Here is a 21,125-nt window from a genome sequence, read left to right as displayed (position 1 = left end):
AGTCAACACAGAGACAAACAACCATGCATACACACACTCACACCTAGGGGCAATTTGGAGAGGCCTATTAACCTGACATGTTTTTTGGACTGTGAGAGGAAACCGGAGTATCTGGAGAAAACCCTCACATGCACAGGGAGAACATGCAAACTCCATGCAGAAATACCAGGGCCAGGAGTTGAACCCAGAACCTTCTTGCTCCAAGGCAACAGTGCTACCAACTGCGCCACTGTGCAGTCCAATATCATAACATTTATATCCTAAATAATGATTATTAACTGCAAGATCTGTACCATGAACAAGACGCAAAAGTTAAAATATCTGCGAGCTACTGGTACAACAACTAAATAATGATTATTGTATTTCCAATAAAAATTCTAGTTTGTTATTTGAATTACTATATTTTAAACTGGCTAGTGCTGAACTGGACTCTGAACAAATTATTTTTTAATCTTTTTGTAGTTTTTAAGGTCTTATTTATTCTATCCATTGTACTGCTAATAATAAAGCTAATTTCAATAATTCCAACTTTTTAGATCATCGGCCCACATAGACTAACACTTTATATTTTAAGTGTTTTTAACAAGAGAGAAAACAACCTTACTGAAGTGGTCTTATGCTTGAATTGTTGTGGAATGAAATCAGTTGATTTCTGATTACAATTTTGAGTTCAAATTCTAACAAGAATTAAATTAAGAATTATCCCTGTTTGTTTTATGAATTGCCTGGAGATATTTGATTGTATAAAAAACTTAATTTACACTAAATGTAAAATAATAATTAATATTTTTCACATCTAGAAATTCTGTTGTAATTTAAGCCATATACTATATTTACAAATTATGTAAAAACTGCGCAAAAGTCTCAGGATCTATCTCAAAAAAGCTAGAGAGTTGGAGAAACGTCTCTCACATGGTTATAGAAAAATCCAGAGACGTCTGGATAATGCATATCTCGCGAGAATTACCGGCGAGAGCGCGAGAAGGCTGTTAAACTACCTTGCTGCTAAGGGTTGCCAGTGCAGATCAGGGACACCGGTAACAGCGGTGTGAATTAAGAAGAGTACTATCTCTTTTTAACAGAGAGCAATACAACAACTCTACTAGGATTGTTGTACTCTTTAAGGTTTAAATAAGCATTAACCTTACTTTAAGTTCCGCTGCGACAACCTTACAGCCAAAAGACGGGCATATTGTAGAAGATGTCAGTGGTGGGATTTGACTTGGGTTTTCAGAGCTGCTATGTAGCTGTAGCCCGAGCTGGAGGAATTGAGACAGTTGCTAACGAATACAGCGACAGATGTACGCCGTAAGTATTAAACAGCAAATTTTATACGTTAAAATTCTGAAATAGTAACCTTGTTGGATGTCTTATCATTTTCTGTGTGTTGTCTTCACAATAAAGTCGGATTTTAAACCCATTTGCCGAACTTTCATACACGTCCGTGTGTGATCAATCAAACTTAATTTCAGTATGTGTTACTGTAAGATTTGTTTGTGAGCTTGAGTCTTAACTGCAACCAAAAGGGTGTTTTGATTTTATATTCAACGTATATATATTAAAACATTTACCACCGGAGCTACAATTGTAAGCTAGACGGCTAAACACATCAGTTTTATTAACGGTACTGGCTGTTGGAAAACGTGTTTTAGTTGCCTGATGACCCCACGCAGGCGGTGCTTCCTTCTGTAGTTCTAATTGTCTTACATGCACTGAAGGCCTAAACTCCGGTGTGTCCCGTGTGACAAAACGTGCGTCTTGCGTGAAGGATTTCGTTCGATGACGACATCAGTCGAGCTTTTGGTGGAATATTCTAGCAATTATGTCCTCCGAAAATGTAGTGATTAACTTTTCTTAAGTATTTTCTTAAGATATTTATTACTTGTAAACAAAAAACAACACTAAGATGTATTTGATGCAATTCAATGCATTTATTTGAAATAGGAGAAACAATATATAATATTGATTAATTAATGGTTCATAGTTACATTAAAATTAAAATACATTATTACAGTTATAGTAAAGCTCTTGTTTTCTATTATTTGGGGATTTATATTGCATCTTGTTCAAAATATACATTTTGCTGATTTTGTCTTTATTAAGTAACACAAATATACAAATATGATATTAGTCGATTAATTAGTCTTGCCAAATATAGCCTTTAAAACACAGTACCTGAATAAGATTGCAGAGTCCTTCAGTTTTCCACTCCACAACTAAGTGATTCTTTTGGGCCTGTAAATAGTTCCAAATAAGCCACACCTGGTAAACATGGCAGTAGCACCCTCCTTTCATCCAGTTGAATGGCTATAATTAAAATGTATAATTAAAAAGAAACCTTAAATTGTATGATTGGTATGATTTAACATTCAAGTTTGAGGCTGTTATGGTTTAAAACCTTGATAAACCATTAAGTGTCTTTGTGAAACACATGACACATGTGCCTAAAACCAAAAATGTTCTCTCTTTTGATAACATATTGATAAACATGTTTATCCCAAAATCTATTTGTATACTATGTCATTTCTTAGTGCCACTAAGGCAGTACTAGATATCAAAAATGGCTGTCAATGTACCCTAAAAAGAAAGAAAGTAGGTTTAAGCTAAAGGAAAGTTTGGTGATTTTACACTATGAAAATGATTGTTGTAGTTGTGTTTGTGTGTGGGTTGAGCCTTGGCTCATGAGTTTCTGTGTAGGCATGTCAGGATATTGTGTAGTAACCTCTGGCAACTAACTTTACCTTTGTTTTACTTGTAGTTACAAACTGAATGTCTACTTAGATAAACTCCAATTGGTTGATTATAATAATCAAATTCATATTTTATTATTTTTCCCCCAGGTCATTTGTATCATTTGGTCCAAGAAATCGATCAATCGGAGCAGCTGCAAAAAGCCAGGTATATATAAATTTTTCCAAGTTATATACATTAGATTTTTAATTTTTCGCCTAAAAATACAAAGTTATATTTTAAAAAGTGAATGTTTTCAAACTTTTTTTCTTTTCCTTCTCAATCATCATGTCCAGGTGGTGACCAACTGTAAGAACACAGTGCAAGGCTTCAAGCGTTTCCATGGCAGGGCGTTCTCAGACCCAATTGTTCAGGCAGCCAAGTCCAACCTGGTGTACGACTTGGCACAGATGCCTTCAGGAGCCACCGGTATAAAGGTGAGGTTAGCCCCTATTTTGTGAGGGTTAAAGGTCAAGTGATGTTGGATTTTATTTGTGGTGTATGCCAATATTTAACAACCCAGAAAACTGATTTGTTTATTTCATTTTATTTTTTTCTTCTGGGGTCTTTTTTTGTAAAGTGTCCTTTTTTGTCATTGGTCAATGTTAGATTTATAAAAATGCAGGCATAACAATTGTTTGTAAGATATGTTTTACAATATAGTCTGTTCCTATTATGAATTTATTCAAAGCATGATGGGTTTTTTTTTGTAAAATAAACTGACATCTTATTGTTAGGTAAAATATTTGTTCTGATTCTTTTTTACTTAACAGTTTTAATAACTGTTGAATTATACAAGTTCCTTTGAGTTCATAAATTATAATGCCAGCTAGTCTAGCAGGACATCACTCTTAAAGAGTGCATGGCCCTATTTTTGTCTTAAAATCACATTTATATATATATATGTATATACGCACACCCTTTTCTGTTTAGAAAAGGGTAATTCATTGAAAATATCCTGTTTCAGGTGCTGTACATGGAGGAAGAGAGAGTATTCAGTGTGGAGCAGATAACCGGGATGCTGCTGACCAAGCTGAAGCAGACGGCTGAAAGTGCACTGAAGAAGCCAGTTGTTGACTGCGTCATCTCGGTATCAACATCTCTGAATTTTAGGAGATTTTAGGACTCTGTATTAGTCTTTTTTTATGATTTGTTAATGAGTTCTAATGTGACGTCGTTTTTTTTTTTAAAATGTTCAGCATATTAAATTGCTTATTAAACCTGAACTCATCATTTATGGCTGTTGCCATCATGTCTCTTGCATTGACATGTGGTTTGGGTTCATTTATGCATGTGTACATATATATAAAAAGTGTCTGGTGTACAAGTGGGTTGTCACCTGTTCATGTGACATTAGAGCGTTAGCCTCCTCACCAGATGTCTGTATCTGAAAGCTGCATTTCCTCTCTTGCACACAGTCGGTAAAGAGTGGGAAGTGTGTGTTGAGCTCAGCATGAGAGAGCACAAATAGCAGCCATTATGTAATGTTATAGATCTAGCACAGAGGGGCTGCGACTTGTACCAAAGCTAAATTTATAGGTGACATCAGGCCCTGTTGATAGAGAACATGTTACTCGTGCTGTGGCCTGTCTCTAAATTTAGCTTTTGAACCTTTCAACATTGGGACGTTTTGTTTTGGTGTCCCAACTTGCTAAAATAGTGACAATATCTAGAGAGCTTTTTGAGAAAAGTAGTCTCTATCTGAGCTGATCCCAGATGATACTGGGATCATCTTTCAATCCCAGTATCAATAGATGAATAAAAGTGTTTTTTTGGTTTTTAATTTACAAACATCCATGCATCATTTTTCACATTTCTTTATGTGAATATTTTCTGTTCCTCATCTCAGGTACCAAGCTATTACACTGATGCAGAGAGGAGGTCGGTCATGGATGCAGCTCAGATTGCAGGCCTCAACTGTCTACGATTAATGAATGAGACCACAGCAGGTACACATGGCATCTGAAACAGTTTGACACTCCATTTTAGCTGCTTATACTGCAACATGAGACAATATCTGTGAAATTTGATGCAAGACCATTTTTTTCAGCAGGGGCAGAGTGTCAGTCAAACTTATTTGACTTTTTCTGCTCAGAAAAATGTATTTAAGAACCTCATAAAATCCCAGTGTTTTTTTTCTGTATATTTATTCTATTTGTTTGTTCTGTTCCAGTGTCTCTGGCCTATGGAATCTATAAGCAGGATCTTCCAGCTCCAGAGGAGAAGCCCAGGATAGTGGTGTTTGTGGATCTGGGCCACTCTGGTTACCAGGTATCCGTTTGTGCCTTTAACAAAGGAAAGCTCAAGGTAAGTTATTAAGAACTTTTGAGTGGTTTTGTATAGATACTAATGTTAGTAGTTGTGCTAGCATGTGCTGCTGCTTCAGCTTTTGTACCACCAACTCAATAACTTCACACCTTGATAAGACAGACAAATTAAGTAGATTAGAAGAAGATAAACTCCTACTAGTTATTTTACTGTTGATTAATTTCGATATTTACCTTCTTTTTCTTTCTGTAAGATTCTGGCTGCAGCTTTTGACTCCGACCTCGGTGGGAAGGACTTTGACGACATCCTGGTGAACCACTTCTGCGAAGAGTTTGCAAAGAAATACAAACTGGACGTCAGGTCCAAACCTCGAGCTTTAGTGCGTCTTTACCAGGAGTGTGAGAAGCTGAAGAAGCTGATGAGTGCCAACTCCTCTGACTTACCTCTCAACATTGAATGCTTCATGAACGACATTGATGTTTCCAGCAAACTGAACAGGTGAGATTTATGTTTATGCATAATTAATAAAACCTGACCAAAGATTTGTCAATAAACTTTAATGTGTTTTATTTGATTTCTTTTCTTTTTTTTTTTTTTTTTTTTGCGATAATTTAACCCAGAAAAGGATTCACGGTTTTTAACATTTTCTGGGAATAAAAATCAGCAACATTTTTACGGCTTTTATATTCAGCTCCTATTAGACTGGTAAACTTAAAAAAATGCTTTCAGAAGTCATCTTATTGTTATTGTTCAGGTATTTTTTATGCCCTACAAATGAAATACAATGAAGTCTGCAGGTCTAACATTACAAAATATATTTTAAAGACTTGGATCAGTCTGCTGGTGCTGTGCCTTTTTTCTTTTTTTTTTTAGAGTGCGTGTGTTTGTGTTGCTAAGCTGTATCTATTAATAATTTATGACATGTTCACAGAGGTCTGTTTGAAGAAATGTGTGCTGGGCTGCTGGCCAAAGTTGAGGGTCCCCTGCGCAGCGTCATGGAACAGACCAGTGAGTACATATGACTTTAATAACTACTGGTCTATCCTCACCACCATGTGTAAACACATAAAGTCAGTATAAAGTAATAAAGTAATTTGAGGCAAAGGATTCTTCTAGTAATTTCCTCCTATCTATTAATATCTTATGGCTCCTGCCTCACCTGACTGAATCATGAACAGTTTACACAAGGCGAAGCGCAACACTTGTGGCTGTTTTAAATCCGACAGCATTTGATAGTGAAGTTGTGACTTTGTAACCCTAACAAGTAGGGATTAATTGATCGTCTCGCTCTGCTTCCAGAACTGAAAAAGGAAGACATCTACGCCGTGGAGATTGTGGGCGGAGCCACCAGAATTCCTGCTATCAAGGAGCGGATCTGCAAATTCTTCGGCAAAGAGCTGAGCACCACCCTCAATGCAGATGAGGCGGTGGCCCGAGGCTGTGCTCTGCAGGTACGGCTCACACATTTAAGTTCTCCACATTTAAGTTAGTTTCACACACAGCACATTAACTGGCAGTTGGTTCTGGGGAATATAATGCTTTATTATTCTTTAAAAGCCAGAAATAAAAAGATTTGGTGTGAATAAAGTTTGCTATTTACAATGAGTATGTTATGCACTGAAGCCTACTTTAGTTGTAGAATACCCTCTCAATTGAAGGTTGAGGCTTTACTGATGAACATTCAGGTTTAGTAGGAACACATCCAGAGTTTTACTGTAAGAGCAGGAAATGTATCCACAGAAAAAACAGTATCAGCTCAAAGACCACACTCTTACAACCGTTAACATTCACATCTTAAAAATAATGTTTACAGCTTAAAATATGCCTGTGATCTAAAGACAACTCCAGATTTAGTATACAATAAAACATGCACAGATTTAGTTACTCAATATTGAAAACATACATATTTACAAAATAAACATACCTGATGCCTCTATTGAGGGGGTTACTTGATAACAAGATACTTGTATAAACAACTGTCTTGTATCTTTTGTTGTTAAGTTGCAGTTCGTTAACATACAAACTGGAAGTGGTCACTTCAAAATAAAAGCATTGTACATAAACCAGAAGTTAAAACCCTCTTACGACCAACCTGTCGGCGCCGACAGGATTCCGCATGTGTACTTCCCATTACCGTAATTTATGAACAGTTCAACATATCAAAAAAATTCCAAAAGTGCAGAAAAGCTAAGACATTGCGCTTTCAGGGCATATATGATATATTACGGTAGCCACCCGGGAAAGTTTGATATGAGCTTGACCAATCACAAGAAAGATTCTCCGTTGTGTCATATTTGTCACACAACCTACTCTGTATCGTAACTCCTGAACAGTTGATCGCATTCAAAAAATTCAAAAAGTATTAGAAAGTGCATAAAATAAGCTTTCCAACGGTGTATCACATGTGCATGTTGCAGCAGATATTAGAGTAAATATTTTCGTTACGGAATTTCCCTGCGGAGCTCCGTGTTGTATCAACGGAGTAGCGGTGAGAGAGAGAGAAAACGGCAGAGGACGAGTTGAAATCGTGCAGAAAATTATGGAAATGTCTAAAAGAAAATCCACCAAACTGATCAAGGGTCCCAGAAGGCTGATGTCTGAAGGCAGTGAACATAAGAGACATATAACCAGCTTATGTAAAATATTTGTACAAGCTAACGTTAGTTATATGAATGCTGCACAGCTATTGGCTAACTGTTAGCTCCATCTTGATTCCTGCATAATTTGTGCAATAATTATTTATTATGCTGAAAATAAAATCGTGGTCTTCCAAAAATAATGTCCTAAGTAATATTTTTACCCAAAGTGATTTTGGCAAAAAGAAAAAAAATAAAAATCACCAACACTTTTTTTCTGCCAAATGATGAATTGTGAGAAAGAAAACAAACAAATAAAAAAAAACACAAAACAAATCAGCCAAGTGAGGGATTGGTGACCTGTCCAGTGACCTGTCCAGTGACCTGTCCAGTGACCTGTCCAGTGTGTCCCCTGCCTCTTGTTCTTGACCACTGGAGATGGGTACCAGGACCCTCTCAACCTGAAGTCTGATAGATAAAGTATGGATGGATCCAGAGTGGGATTCTGTCTGCAGCTGGAGAGGAACTGCTTTAGAGCCTACCACAAGAAATGAAAACGCCTGAAATTATTTCATAAAAAACAGGCATAAAAACTTGTAAATTGGAGGCCAGGCTTCACAGTTTTCTCTGCATTTATGTAATATAGTTGAAAGTTGAAATTGTTCATCTGAAATTGTTTGCCCCTGTCATCAGAAAGTTTTTGTTCAGTAATAAGCCTGAAAATTTCAATTCCGATTTTAGTTTTTTTTGTCTTTAAACTGTTTATTCTCAATTTTTAATAGACAGAAATGTTAAATAACTATCAAATACTGAAAGCTGAGTTTGTTCTGGAAAAAAGAGCAAAAATTCAGACTCATTGCACATTTTTTGAGAATTTTACAGCCATAAAATCAGAAAAATACCAGGCGCCCCAGTTACAATTATGGTCTTAAGAGGGTTAAGTGAAGGTGATGAGCCCAAAAGAAGAGGATACAAACAAATAAAGACCTGAATTCAGAGTTATTGACATTAATTAGTGACTATTGATTTCTTATTGTTTTTTTTCAGTGTGCCATTTTGTCGCCTGCTTTCAAAGTTAGAGAGTTCTCCATCACGGATGTTGTCCCATACTCCATTTCCCTAAAGTGGAATTCAGCTGCAGAGGACGGACTGAGGTAAGAATACATTCATGGTCATAAGATAATACAGTGTCTGAGCTAAGCTTCTGCTAATAGTTAAGCTTAAGTTTGGATGAAAGTGAATGCACTTCATCCAAACTTTAATTGCTAAGCGAATACTTGCATCTCACTTGTATCTCTCTACCTTTTTTTCTAGTGACTGTGAGGTTTTCCAAAAGAACCATGCAGCTCCCTTCTCCAAAGTGCTGACTTTTTACCGGAAAGAGCCCTTCATGCTGGAAGCCTATTACAATAATATGAAGGAGCTAAACTACCCTAAAGCAACAATAGGTACTACAGGATGCACATTAGGCTAACTTTCATGCGATTTTTATTTTGAGTCTTTTAGTTATGTTTTTTACCATACGTGGGCATTGTGACATCATCCCTCCGTCTTTCAGGTGAGTTTCTGATCCAGAATGTGGTTCCCCGGGCATCAGGCGAGAGCTCCAAGGTGAAAGTGAAGGTGCGCGTCAACGTTCACGGTGTGTTCAGTGTCTCAAGCGCGGCTCTGGTAGAAGTCATAAAAGACGTGGAAGGAGAGGAGCCGATGGAGACGGACCAAGGGGTGAAGGAAGAGGAGGTATGTATTTGCTTTGGATGCAAGGAACAAAACGTAGCAGTCAGGCAGAGGTGAGTAAGGGAGAAAGAGAAGCTTCTTGCTTTTTTGACAAGAGATGGACAAAACTAAGGTTATAAATAAAACAATTTTGAGATGTTTTCTCAATTTTTACTAAAATGTGTTTGTATTCTTTCATTTCCACTTCAGTTCTTACTACCTCTAAAAACTGTTGTGAATTAAAAAGAAAGGTGATTTAGAATATTTCTGTTTTGTATATTTGGAAAAGCAACCTTTCCTGACAAATCTTAAACTTGAAATGAAGCGAAAACCTGCATGAACTGGTCGAAATGAGTAAAGCTGAAACAAATTAATTTGTCGAGATGTTCTGAACAAAACATCTACAAGGTGTTGTCTTAATACATTTTCTGTATATGCTTTCTTTTGCTACCATGCAATAGAGCAAAATGCAAGTGGACCATGAAGATCAGAAACCCCAGGCTGGAGACAACGAAGACAAGAAATCAGAGGCTGAAGAAATGGAGGTAACCTTGTGCTGGGCGATAGGACAGTATACATGCTGCTCTATTGTGTATGAAGGAGAAACGCACTTACACATTGGTCCTCTGTAAATGTAGCTGCTCCTGATGTCTTTGTAATTAATGCAAAATACAAAAGACAAGAAAAGATGGACAAATTCAAGTGTGTCAAATCCTTTTATATAAAGGAAAATTATCTCTTTGCCAATATATCAACAATAAACTAAAAACACGCTTGTACAGTACTAAAACAAATGTCCTATGTTGCTACAGTATATGAATCACATCAGTTCTAGTTTTTAAAAAATATAGAAACTCGTAGTAAACAAAATAAATGATCTGATCCTAAATGTCAGGTCATTTCAGATCCTAAATTCAAGGCATTTCTAAATAATCTGCATCAGAACCTCTGACTAAACTAAACTCTCGATCCCTGTTGCTGGGGTAAAGTCTGTGATTTTATGTCCGCTGCAGCACCAGTGTTCATGATCAACGTTTGCTAAATGTAATTACAGCTTATGCACATTATTTTGTTGCTTAAATGAATCTTGGTCACAGTCTAAGTGTTTTTATCCTTTATGATAACATGTAAAGTAAAAGAGAACCTATATTGGCTGCTTCAGTTCTGTCTGTCAGTGATGGGCTCAGATAAACCTCGACTCCACATGAAAATATTGCTAGGCGGGAGTTAATAGCTGTATGAATTGAGTCACACACACCTTTATTGTAAATAGAATATTACAGTGTTCAAAATGACACTGGTACGCAAATCAAGTGGGAACACGATCACAATATTACAAGAAGCTAATGAAATATCCTATTGTTTTCATGTCATCACACTTCCAGAGCCTAATCCTAAATGACACAAAATCTAAACCTCTTTGTTTGTTTGAAACTTTCCATCCATATCGCCCAGCACTAGGTACCTAGTGGAGGAGCAGGCTCAGCTTTATTTATTTATTCTTTTCTAATTTTCTAGCTACAATTTTGTACTTGATGGTTAGCATGGGGTTTATGGAAATGCTTAAAAAATTAAAGCTGCATATTTAGGACTTACAATATTGAAATGTGTTCCCTTTGCCACTTTACTTTTAATATTTTTATTGTTTCTTTACAGTTAAAATGTTCAAGTATCACATTGTTTCATAAAATGACAGCAGATCCATTTGTTCTGGAAACAGTTAACTCAAATTGTATGACTCAAGTTGTTCCTCGCAAAGATATGTTTTTTACGTTTGGTTAGTTTTATAAGCTCTAAAATAATGGTGAATTGATAACAAGTTTCTAATTCCTACATAAAATTGATGCATTCACTTGGAAAAGAACAAAAATCAGGTTAAAGCAACAAAAATTTGACGTTCTGAAGGTTTGTGGATCATTTAAACTACAGGTTACACTTTGACCTTTTACTAAGCGATGTGGAAAGTTTGCTGAAACAAGCTTTTAAGTTTCCACATAACATTTATAATGATGAGGTTACTCACTTCAGTTTTTATGTGATTGTTTAAACATTACAAATTAGATTTTCTAAATATATTTAACAGTTTTTATTTTTCCAGACATCACCAGAGGATGTCAAGGAAGAGAAGAAGAACGATCAGCCTCCTCAAGCCAAGAAAGCCAAAGTAAAAACAAAGACTGTGGATCTGCCCATAGAGGGCAAACTGCAGTGGCAGCTTCCTGTTGAAGAACTTAATACATTTGTGGAGAATGAGGTAATGTCCTAAAAAATTCACCAGGAATGTTTGGCATGCACACACAAAAAAGGAGTCTCAGATGTGTTTTCTGTATTGATTAAGATTTAAAACCCATGATCACATGATGGCTATGAGTTACATAGCCATCAACTGCCATAGTAAACGGTTAAGCACCAGCTGATGTGGTGCTTAACCGTTTACCGTTGTTTTTAAGTAAAGTGATCTGACCTTTGCTGTGCCTCATGTAGGGGAAGATGATCATGCAGGACAAGCTTGAGAAGGAGAGAAATGATGCAAAAAACAACGTTGAAGAATACGTGTATGAAATGAGGGACAAACTCAATGGCTCACTGGAGAAGTTCGTGAATGAGGCTGTAAGTACAAACGAGATTCATCATTGGACTCAATTAGCCTCAGCTGTATGTTTATTTTTGACATTTGGGTATAAATGTAATATTTTGTTTTACGCTTATGTTTTTCTGGTTTGTTTTGTTTTGAAATTTTAGGATCGTAATGCGTTCTCATTAAAACTGGAGGACACGGAAACTTGGTTGTATGAAGATGGAGAGGACCAACAGAAACAAGTTTACATTGACAAACTAGCGGAACTGAAGGTGAGTCCTTTGAAAATCTTAAAAAATTCAAATTTTAAAAGGTACTGAATGGGTTAATCACATACAGAATGAAGCCTATTCTCTGGGTAATGGGTACTAGTCACTGAAACAAACACTTTTCCTTATTAGCTCGTTTAGATGAAACACTGTTTGTCTGACATTCTGTAGTTTATGCTAACAATAAAACTTTCTTTGCTACCAGAATTAATTGTGGATGTACTTCTGAATGTTTAATGCTTGTTTTCATTAAAGTTATGAGAAATGAAGTAGATTCTACATTACGCCATATAAATCAGACCTGTTCATAAAATATGTTGATATGACACTTGGAGCAATTTTGCATCCTATAAATAAACTACATTAAATTACATAAAATGAATGCATTGGATGGCAAAGTGTACAAAATTTTCCACCTGCCTGTTTGACTTCACCTGTGGTCAGGATGAAATGTCTTGTAGCAGGTGACCCATCATACCTGAAGAAGTTGAAAGAATCAAAACTTAGAAAAGTCCAAAATTGAATTGGAGAGTGGGAATATTTTTTGATCTGCCTTTTTTTCTGCAGAAAATCGGTCAGCCCATTCACGATAGATACCTGGAAGCTGAAGAGAGACCAAAAGCATTTGAGGAGCTTGGCAGACAGATACAGATGTACATGAAGATTGTTGAATCTTACAAGGCAAAGGTAATAATATCTGTACTTTAAAATTAGAATTGCTATTAACAAATGTAATAAACAAATGTATCTGGAAGTTTTGTTGAAATAGTGTAAACAGCTGTTTAGCGTTTCTGTATTTTGCAGGATGAGCAGTATGATCACCTGGATGAGCTGGAGGTGACTCGGGTGGATCAGCAGGTCAATGAGGCCATGGCCTGGATGAATACCAAAATGAACCAGCAGAACAGCCAGAACCTCACAGTGGACCCAGTGGTCAAAGTAGGAGAAATCAAGGCCAAGACAAAGGTACTTGGAGACAGCTACACAAATCTTTTTCGACATATTTTCATAGAAAGCTAGCCTTAAGATCCACTGGCTTACTTTGATCTTTTCATCCCCTAGGAGCTTTATGCATCCTGCAATCCAGTGGTAACTAAACCCAAGCCCAAGGTGGAGCCTCCTAAGGAGGAGAAAACAGAGAACGGTCCAGTCAATGGACAGGCTGAACCAGAAAGCCAGCCTGGAAACCCAGATAAAACAAAACCAACACAGCAAGAAACGGCAGAAAACAAGCTCCCTGAAATGGACATTGACTAAACTTTTGCTGCTGCCAACTTTTGAGTTTCCCATCCGTTTGTACCACTTCTCACCTCGTTCAGCCCTTTTCTTCTGAGTTGATTCTTAATGACATGGTAGCCTCTTTTGGAGACGCAGACAACATCGTCCTTTATCAGTGCTATTCATCAGACTGCCTTCGCGGCATGTGCTTTCTTATATGCTTTGAATACAGAAATATTGCATAATAATAATAATAATATTGAAATGACTTCCTGAGGGCAGGGAAGTTATGAGTGTGGGTTGCTAGCTTAGTTCGTGCTGCTTTGATGATTGTTTAGCTTTTCCTCAAGATCTTTAAGCTAAGAATGTCAGCAAAGTTGAAATTGTAAAATATTGTTTAAATAAGGTATCAAATGCGTTGGTGAAGGGGGCGTCAATAGTTTAAAGTTGTAAGTGTCATTTTGTGGGGCGGGGTTTTGTTTTGGGGGTTTTTCACCACAAACACTTGTAACGCCTTGGTTATGATGTATTTAGTTCAAAGAAGTTTTCTTCTCGTATGTTGGATTTAGATACTAAGAGTTACTGTCATGCAGTATTTCACTGTTCTGCTTTTCTCATTCAAAAGCAAATGATCTGTTTGTTCTCTGGTAGCCTTGTTGTTTTATTTTATTTTCTACTCGACAGTGAGATTGCTGGTGCAACAAATCTCCTTTTTGGGTGCTGCTGTTGTTGCCACATCACTGAAAAATGCAAAAATAAACCTTAGAACAAAAACTGAGCTGAGATATAACCATTACTGTTCAAGAATACTCTTTTAAATTAAGCCCCTTTCCAGTCCTGCACAAGAAGATGGGATGAAATATCGCTAACAATTTGTCCTGTCTTGTCTCGTAGCTAGTCTGCAGGTAAACATGATAATGTACTAGAAAAGTACAACATAATGCTAGGCACTGCAATGGCAGGGATTTAAGATTATAAACAAAATACTAAAACTGGGATATGTAACTTGTATAAAAAAAATAATTTTTACATTTCATTCTTGGGAATCCATTTGTCTGCTGTGATTAGTGGCCATATTAACTAACCCAAGTATTCATGACATGCTCTGGTGACTGGGAGAGGCTGTAGAGTAGTAGAGAACAAGCTGGAGGCTGTGGGCAGCGCTTACATGATCATTTCTGTCATTAGCAGAGGAGCTTGGTCTTTTCACAGATTTTCCGTCTCATGCCATGTTGTCACAACATAGTGTCAGTTGTAACAAATGTCAACTGTCTAACTTAACCTGGAAACAAGGAAGAACAAAATTGCAAATGGCAAACTCACAATGAAAAACAATCTAAAATATAAAGAAATTAAAAGCTATACACAATGTATAAAAATATAAATTTTTAAGAAACCGTGCACCCAGTAAAAAAGGAAGTATATCTGAATATTTGTCTATTGGAAAAGCTTTATGGTTGATCGTAGGTCATAGCAGTTTATCAAAATTATAAATGCACAAAGTAAATTTAAGTAGATATATTTTTCACTAAGTTAAATTTATTATATTATGATGATCCTCCCCTAAGAGGTACATACATTATGAAGAAAGGGAGCAGGGTGAAATCGTTCTTCGCCGCTCATCATCCTGGCCGCTCAGCCGGATTGCTTGCCGGCGGACTGATAAGGAACAGGTCCAGCCATTATTGCTCTAACAGAGAGCTCCATACTCCTGGAGGTGGCGCTGTAAGAACCTACAGTGACTCGTCATGACGAGAACTAGTCAAAGGGGACAGAAGTCACTTGCACTTGGGACATATAAGGTAGTTAACGTCTTCATTTTAATTGCAGTTTACAGTGAAATAATTTGTAATATTTTTGATCTGCATAACAGTGGTTATGACACAGGGCCTAGCTTTGCTACTTAGCTGCAGTAACAAAGCCGCAGTTAACTAACTGAGCTTGCTAGCCTCATGCAGTGACTATCTCAAGTTTGTTAGCTAAGTCGGAAACTAATCGACAGTTTGAATAATGTCACCAGAGTTCAACCTTCTAAAACACTTTGTGTTTGCCGGTGTTGCATTATTAGCATACATATTAAGGGGTTGTAAATGCGTCCTCAAACTTTTGTATAACAACGTAGCTTTGCTAAAGCTAAGTTACATCAAAAGTCGGGTTTCCTGTAGTAATTTATAATTTTTTTTATATTGTTCACTTTCTTTTTGGTTTGCAGTTTAAGACACAATGTTTAACCGTTTAAGCCAGTTGGTAAATTAACAGTTTATTGTCAGATTCATGATATGATTAGGTGCAGTTCACTTTGACAGTGTTTATCACAGGCGCTGCTACGGCCACTACATCTCGTATTGATCGTGTGCTGTTGTTGTTGTAGGTATGTAAATGTCTGAGGATAAGGAAGCCCAGGAGAATGAACTGCTTGCTTTAGCAAGTATCTATGATGAAGAGGAGTTCCGTCGCGCAGAGTCTGCTCAGGGCGGAGAGATACAACTATGTCTGGAGCTCCCTCCTGATTTCAAGCTGCTGGTGAAAGGTACATCCGTCAGTAAAAGTGTGGGTGTTTATTCATATCCCAACAAGAAATGCTAATTACCCCCCTTCTCTGTTGCAGGAGAGAAGACAGCTGAATATAATGTCTGCTTTTTACCTCCCTTGGTGCTCAATTTCGAGCTTCCTGCAGACTATCCTTCTACATCTCCACCGGTTTTTTCACTCAGCTCCAAATGGATGACCAAAGCTCAGGTAGGACTCATCATGCCAACTGTTATAGTTCTTTATATGACAAAAACAAGTTATTTCTGGGTATTTTGGCTTCCTCCCATATTCCAGAAAAATGACTGGTAGTTTTATTCAAATCTACAAATGCAGGTTATGGTGCGTAATATTTGATATTTCATCATTTCAGCTGAGTTCTCTGTGCCAGCGCTTGGATGAGTTGTGGGAAGAAAACCAGGGTTTTGAGGTCCTTTTCATGTGGATCCAGTTCCTGAAAGAGGAGACTCTGAGCTTTCTGAGCATCCAGTCTCCTCTTGAACTCAACAGGAGCAGCAGTAAGGGCGGCGGTGAACGGAGGAAAACAGACCCTGAAGCAAAAGGTATTTATGTTTTCCTGTGTTGTTAGATTCTCCCTGGAGTCTGCATGTCTGCAATATAACTTTGGGTAAAAATGATAAAGAACTAAATAATTTTAACAGCAACCTGAGGCTCCCAGTTTGGGTCAGATGGTTGAAGCTCGGACACAGTCAGTTTTCCAACAGTAAACTCATATCAAACTGGTTTGGGGTAGATAAATCTTTGATTTACTGGTGACTTGGCTTTATATCAGATGTTAACATGTTTTTATCTTCCACAAATTAGAAAATTCTTGCTCAGCCATCTGTACTTTTATGCTAAAGATTAAAAAAAATTACTGGCATTTGGAAAAACATATTTTTTTCTCTGTCCAGTTGGGACACAGTGCATGAGCCAGTCTGAAAAACCAGAGGAGAAGAAAGCAGACGTGAAGAAAGAGAACTCTGGCCAGTACTTTTCACCGTCCTCTCAGTCGGACCCGCGCGCCGTGGTTCTGATGGACCCCCACTCGGACCCCCTACCTCAGCTCCTGGACTTTGACGAGGCGCAGCGGCAGAGGGCTTTCGACGGAAAGGTGTTCTGCTGCGGTATCTGTTTTTCAGACAAGCTGGGTGCCAGCTGTCTCTGCTTCAAGGGGTGCCAACATGTTTACTGTAAGGTGTGCATGACGGAGTACTTTCAGATTCAAATACGGGACGGCAACGTCCAGTGCCTTAACTGCCCTGAACCCGAATGTACCTCATTAGCCACTCCGTCACAGGTAAGAGCGGCAGATTAACTGTGAGTTTTCTCTACGTTTTCAGTTCACATCAGCAGTTCTCTCACATTGTGGCTTTTTCATTCAGGTGAAACAACTTGTGGACGAGGAGTCGTTTGCCCGATATGACCGTTTGCTCCTTCAGTCAAGCTTGGACCTCATGGCTGACGTCGTCTACTGTCCCCGTCACTCCTGCGGGACGGCTGTTATGGTGGAGCCAGATACGACCATGGGCATTTGCTCGGCTTGTCAGTACGCTTTCTGCACGCTGTGCAAGCTGGGATATCATGGCGTCTCTCATTGTAAAATAACGGCAGGTAACCGCACAGTTAACTCCTTTTGAAAATAGTTTGCAGGAGTGAAACTTTATTAGAAAAGAAAAACTAGCATATTACAAATAAGAGGCAAGTGGGAGACAAGCAATTGGGTTGGAGCTGTGGAAAGACTGAAATGAGTTGCATTGAAAAGATATGCCAGAGTTTAAATAATGCAAATAAATCCCCACTGGAAATCAGAAAATGTATTTTCTAACTGTCTCAACTTCTGCTTTGTTCCTCAGATGATCTGCGTAGTCTGAGAGATGAGTACCTGTCAGCCACGCCTGAGGGCCAGAAGTTCATGGAGCAACGCTTCGGGAAGAGGGTGGTCCAGAAAGCGGTGGAGGAATCCTTCAGCAGAGACTGGCTCAAGGAGAACTGCAAATGCTGCCCCCGCTGTGGAACTAATATACAGGTGGCCTTTACCTCCCCCTGGTGGTCACAATGCTTTAAGACATCAGAACCTTTAAAAATGGTTCCATCCAAGTTATGTCTTTTCACATAATGTTGTGGCACTTTGTGTCTTTCAGAAAGTGGATGGCTGTAACAAGATGACGTGCACGTCATGTAAGCAGTACTTCTGCTGGCTGTGCCTCGGTGCCCTCAGCAAAGTCAACCCATACAGCCACTTTAACAACCCACACTCACCCTGCTTTAACCAGTAAGACGCTCTTGTCAGGTTTATCCACATTTATAGGCACTTTCAGTATGGATGGGCAAAAAGGTTCTAATAAATGCTGTTTTTGTCATAATAGCTTGCTCTCTACCGAGGTTCTTAGAGTATTTTAAAGAAAAAACACCCACATCATCATAATTGGTTTTTAATCCTTAACATTGAGCAAAAAGTACATTTTCACGTATTCATCTTGTTTTCTGAGGAATAACTCAATTTTAGTGTAATTATGCTGCAGCCCTTTTTTTAAAACATTTCCTTAAACCCTCTGTGATGTTTGAAAACAAGACAAACTTAAATTGTTCTAAAATGTTTAAAGGAAATAAAAAAAAACTAAATTTAAGCCTTACATATACCAGTATATTCTACTTTTATACACTAGGTTCTATAGTTCATTTAATTCTATTTTATATTTATATTCCTCAATTTACAACTTTAAAAAAAAAATCTAGCCTCTTTTTAAATACTAAACCAGTTTCTCAAGCAGAATTTTAGAACATTGCATTGCAATTTAGAAAATTGCAATGCAATGTTATCCATGTCCAGTTCTTGTGAAAATGAAGTTCAACCATGTCTGACCAGAGGAGCTGCCTAAAACCTGTCATAAATAAGCCTTATGAAGCTCACTGTACCACAAGAAAACTTTAAAGCTCTAGACTTGCATATGAGGAAGTCTAGAGTGTGTCGAGATCGATGGTCAGTGTGTTTGCAGTAGTTAAGCTGTCTGACTGTTTTGCCCTGCAGACTCTTCCATGGTGTCGATGTGGATGATGATGAATTCTGGAGTGATGAGGAGGACTGACGCCAGCGCCACCTCTCCGCTATACATCTAAATGCACTTTATCCTTCATCACATGGCCATGGATTCATCTACGCTGGAACTGAAACGCCACCACAGCCACATACTTTCAACACAGTGTTTTGAACATTGTCATGCCATAGAGAGGACAGGAAGACAATCAGCTATGTAAAGTGTTTATAGTCACAGTCATTGTATTTAAATTATACAGGTCTCATAATATAAATTAAATAAACAACATAGGTCTCCTGAACAGATGGCAAACAACTGCAGGGATTTTAGAAAAGTTTAGCATCTTTTCTGTTTGCCTTTACCTTTCACTAATAAGCTACATTGCTTAGTAGTTGGTTAATGGTCTAACAAGGATTCTGATTATGAAACTATTATAAACATTAAATCTGAAGTCAGTGAAAGATTTTCAAAGTAAGGAATAATTTGTACTGTCATATAGACAATTAATCAAATAGACTATGTCCTGTCTTGTCTCGTAGCAAATCGTTTCTTTATGTCATAGGCCTTATAGCAACCAGCTAAATATGGAGAATATACTGAATGTTTTAATTAAAAATTTGAAGAAGCCTAGCTTTATAGCATGTCTCCACATGTCAAAAGCAAAACACAGCAACTTTCTTTTCAAATTCAACATCGATTTTAATAATATTTATGTCATATGAGCTATGTGTCCAAAACAAAATTTCTCTCTCTATAATGACAAAGTCAAAGCACAATAGAATCATGAACAGTTTGAGTGTGTAGCAAAGTGCAGTGCATTGGCTTCTTCAGTTTACAGCTTGAGCTATGACTATAGTGGGCATGAAAAAAAACAGGAGTTTGTGGTTGGCTACATTAGATTTACTATGTTTTTTTTTTATTTAATAATGCCAAATAATTATAGAGGAAAAAGAGGCAAACACTTAGAAAGACATACCAAATGTTTACTTTACATTTCTGTCATAAAGGAAGCCAACACAACAGTTTTAGCATCTTGTGTGATGGTTTGAAGCTGGTTCAGGTTAGAAGAAACAAATCTGGGTGCTTAGCCTTAAAAAGCATATGATGGAATTTTGTCCCAAGTTCACATCAACACTGTTCATTTCTCTTGTTAGAACACAGAATGACGTTCAATGCACTAAAAAATAATAAATATTCCAATAAACAGTTTGTGACCTTTTTCCTTTTCTGCGTAACACCGTTACTCTTCTTATTGTGTGAATGCTCTGAAAGCATTGCAACAATCTTTGAGTTCACCTCCACACTTATACAGAAATTACAGTGTTGGAAATCTTCTACCATTTTCTTTCTAAGCCCAACATGTCCGGTGTCACCACTTTACATAAGTCAGCTTCTAACATTCAGGCTGATATTGTACATTTTCAACAGATTTCTTTTGTTCCTAATTTACCTCAGCTTCTTAAGATATTGCATTCATCTTAAAACACAATTTTCCCAGAAAATGTTCTGAACTGGCTGATGGATACCCAAACAAGTTAGGTTGCACTAAGATTTCAAGTTAAAGTAATTCAGCACAGCTTTTTCATTAATTTAAAGAAAAGTAGTAAGGAAAAAAAAGTATTACAAGCAGCTGGCTATTAAACTGGAACAAAGTGCTGAATTTAGAACCAGCATGTCTTTTTCTAGACACCATCTGTCCAATAATTATTTCCTGCAGGTACAGTTTTAAAGAAAATAGCTGATTTCTTAATTCCACATGGCATGACACATATTTTCATATCATTCTCCACAAGAACAAAATATAGTTCATTAATGTGGGTGTATTATTTTCTTTGTATTGCACTGTTTAACCAAATTTTATGATAAAATATATTATTTGACTGAAATTTGGACAATATAACAAACTTCCAGAAAACTACAAAACAAATGAAATATTGAGTTCTATAAATCGAAACTAAAAACCCACCTGTTTTGAATTGTTTTGAATCATAATTAATGAAACAGTGACCAACATGTTTGATGTGTGTGATTTTGGTGATGGCCCTCATCAAAATGTAATGTTTGTTCAGTTGTTTACTGTACTGTGTTTTCTTTATAACTTTGTAACATCTGTTTTTATTGTGCATAGCACCTTGAACCACCTTGATGCTGCATGTGCTGTACAAATAAACATGATTGACTGACTGATAGGAGAACATGACTA

The 21,125-nt window shown here is 37.3% G+C and overlaps 2 protein-coding genes across 2 annotated transcripts; both read left to right on the top strand.

The window, feature by feature from the left end:
* The first annotated feature begins 998 nt into the window (after positions 1-998).
* hspa4a (heat shock protein family A (Hsp70) member 4a) lies at positions 999-14,129 on the top strand. Its single transcript, XM_014999198.2, has 19 exons — positions 999-1,308; positions 2,841-2,898; positions 3,027-3,167; positions 3,698-3,820; positions 4,580-4,679; positions 4,904-5,037; positions 5,252-5,496; positions 5,930-6,006; positions 6,298-6,449; positions 8,622-8,728; positions 8,889-9,022; positions 9,133-9,314; positions 9,752-9,835; positions 11,389-11,544; positions 11,775-11,900; positions 12,033-12,140; positions 12,705-12,824; positions 12,942-13,103; positions 13,200-14,129. Exons 1-19 carry the CDS (start codon positions 1,202-1,204, stop codon positions 13,392-13,394), a joined length of 2,511 nt encoding a protein of 836 aa, XP_014854684.2. The 5' UTR covers positions 999-1,201; the 3' UTR covers positions 13,395-14,129.
* Positions 14,130-15,059: 930 nt separating this feature from the next.
* On the top strand, positions 15,060-20,128 carry rnf14 (ring finger protein 14). The gene is made up of 9 exons (XM_014999190.2): positions 15,060-15,157; positions 15,727-15,885; positions 15,964-16,094; positions 16,258-16,447; positions 16,799-17,184; positions 17,270-17,498; positions 17,741-17,913; positions 18,029-18,159; positions 18,916-20,128. Exons 2-9 carry the CDS (start codon positions 15,735-15,737, stop codon positions 18,971-18,973), a joined length of 1,449 nt encoding a protein of 482 aa, XP_014854676.2. The 5' UTR covers positions 15,060-15,157; positions 15,727-15,734; the 3' UTR covers positions 18,974-20,128.
* Positions 20,129-21,125: the final 997 nt, after the last annotated feature.

This window comes from Poecilia mexicana, unplaced genomic scaffold (assembly GCF_051168715.1).
Source record: "Poecilia mexicana isolate PSO_F unplaced genomic scaffold, ASM5116871v1 scaffold_14, whole genome shotgun sequence".
NCBI lineage: Eukaryota > Metazoa > Chordata > Actinopteri > Cyprinodontiformes > Poeciliidae > Poecilia > Poecilia mexicana.
The sequence above is the reverse complement of the archived record's forward strand: the minus strand, read 5'-3'. Positions and strand labels throughout refer to the sequence as shown.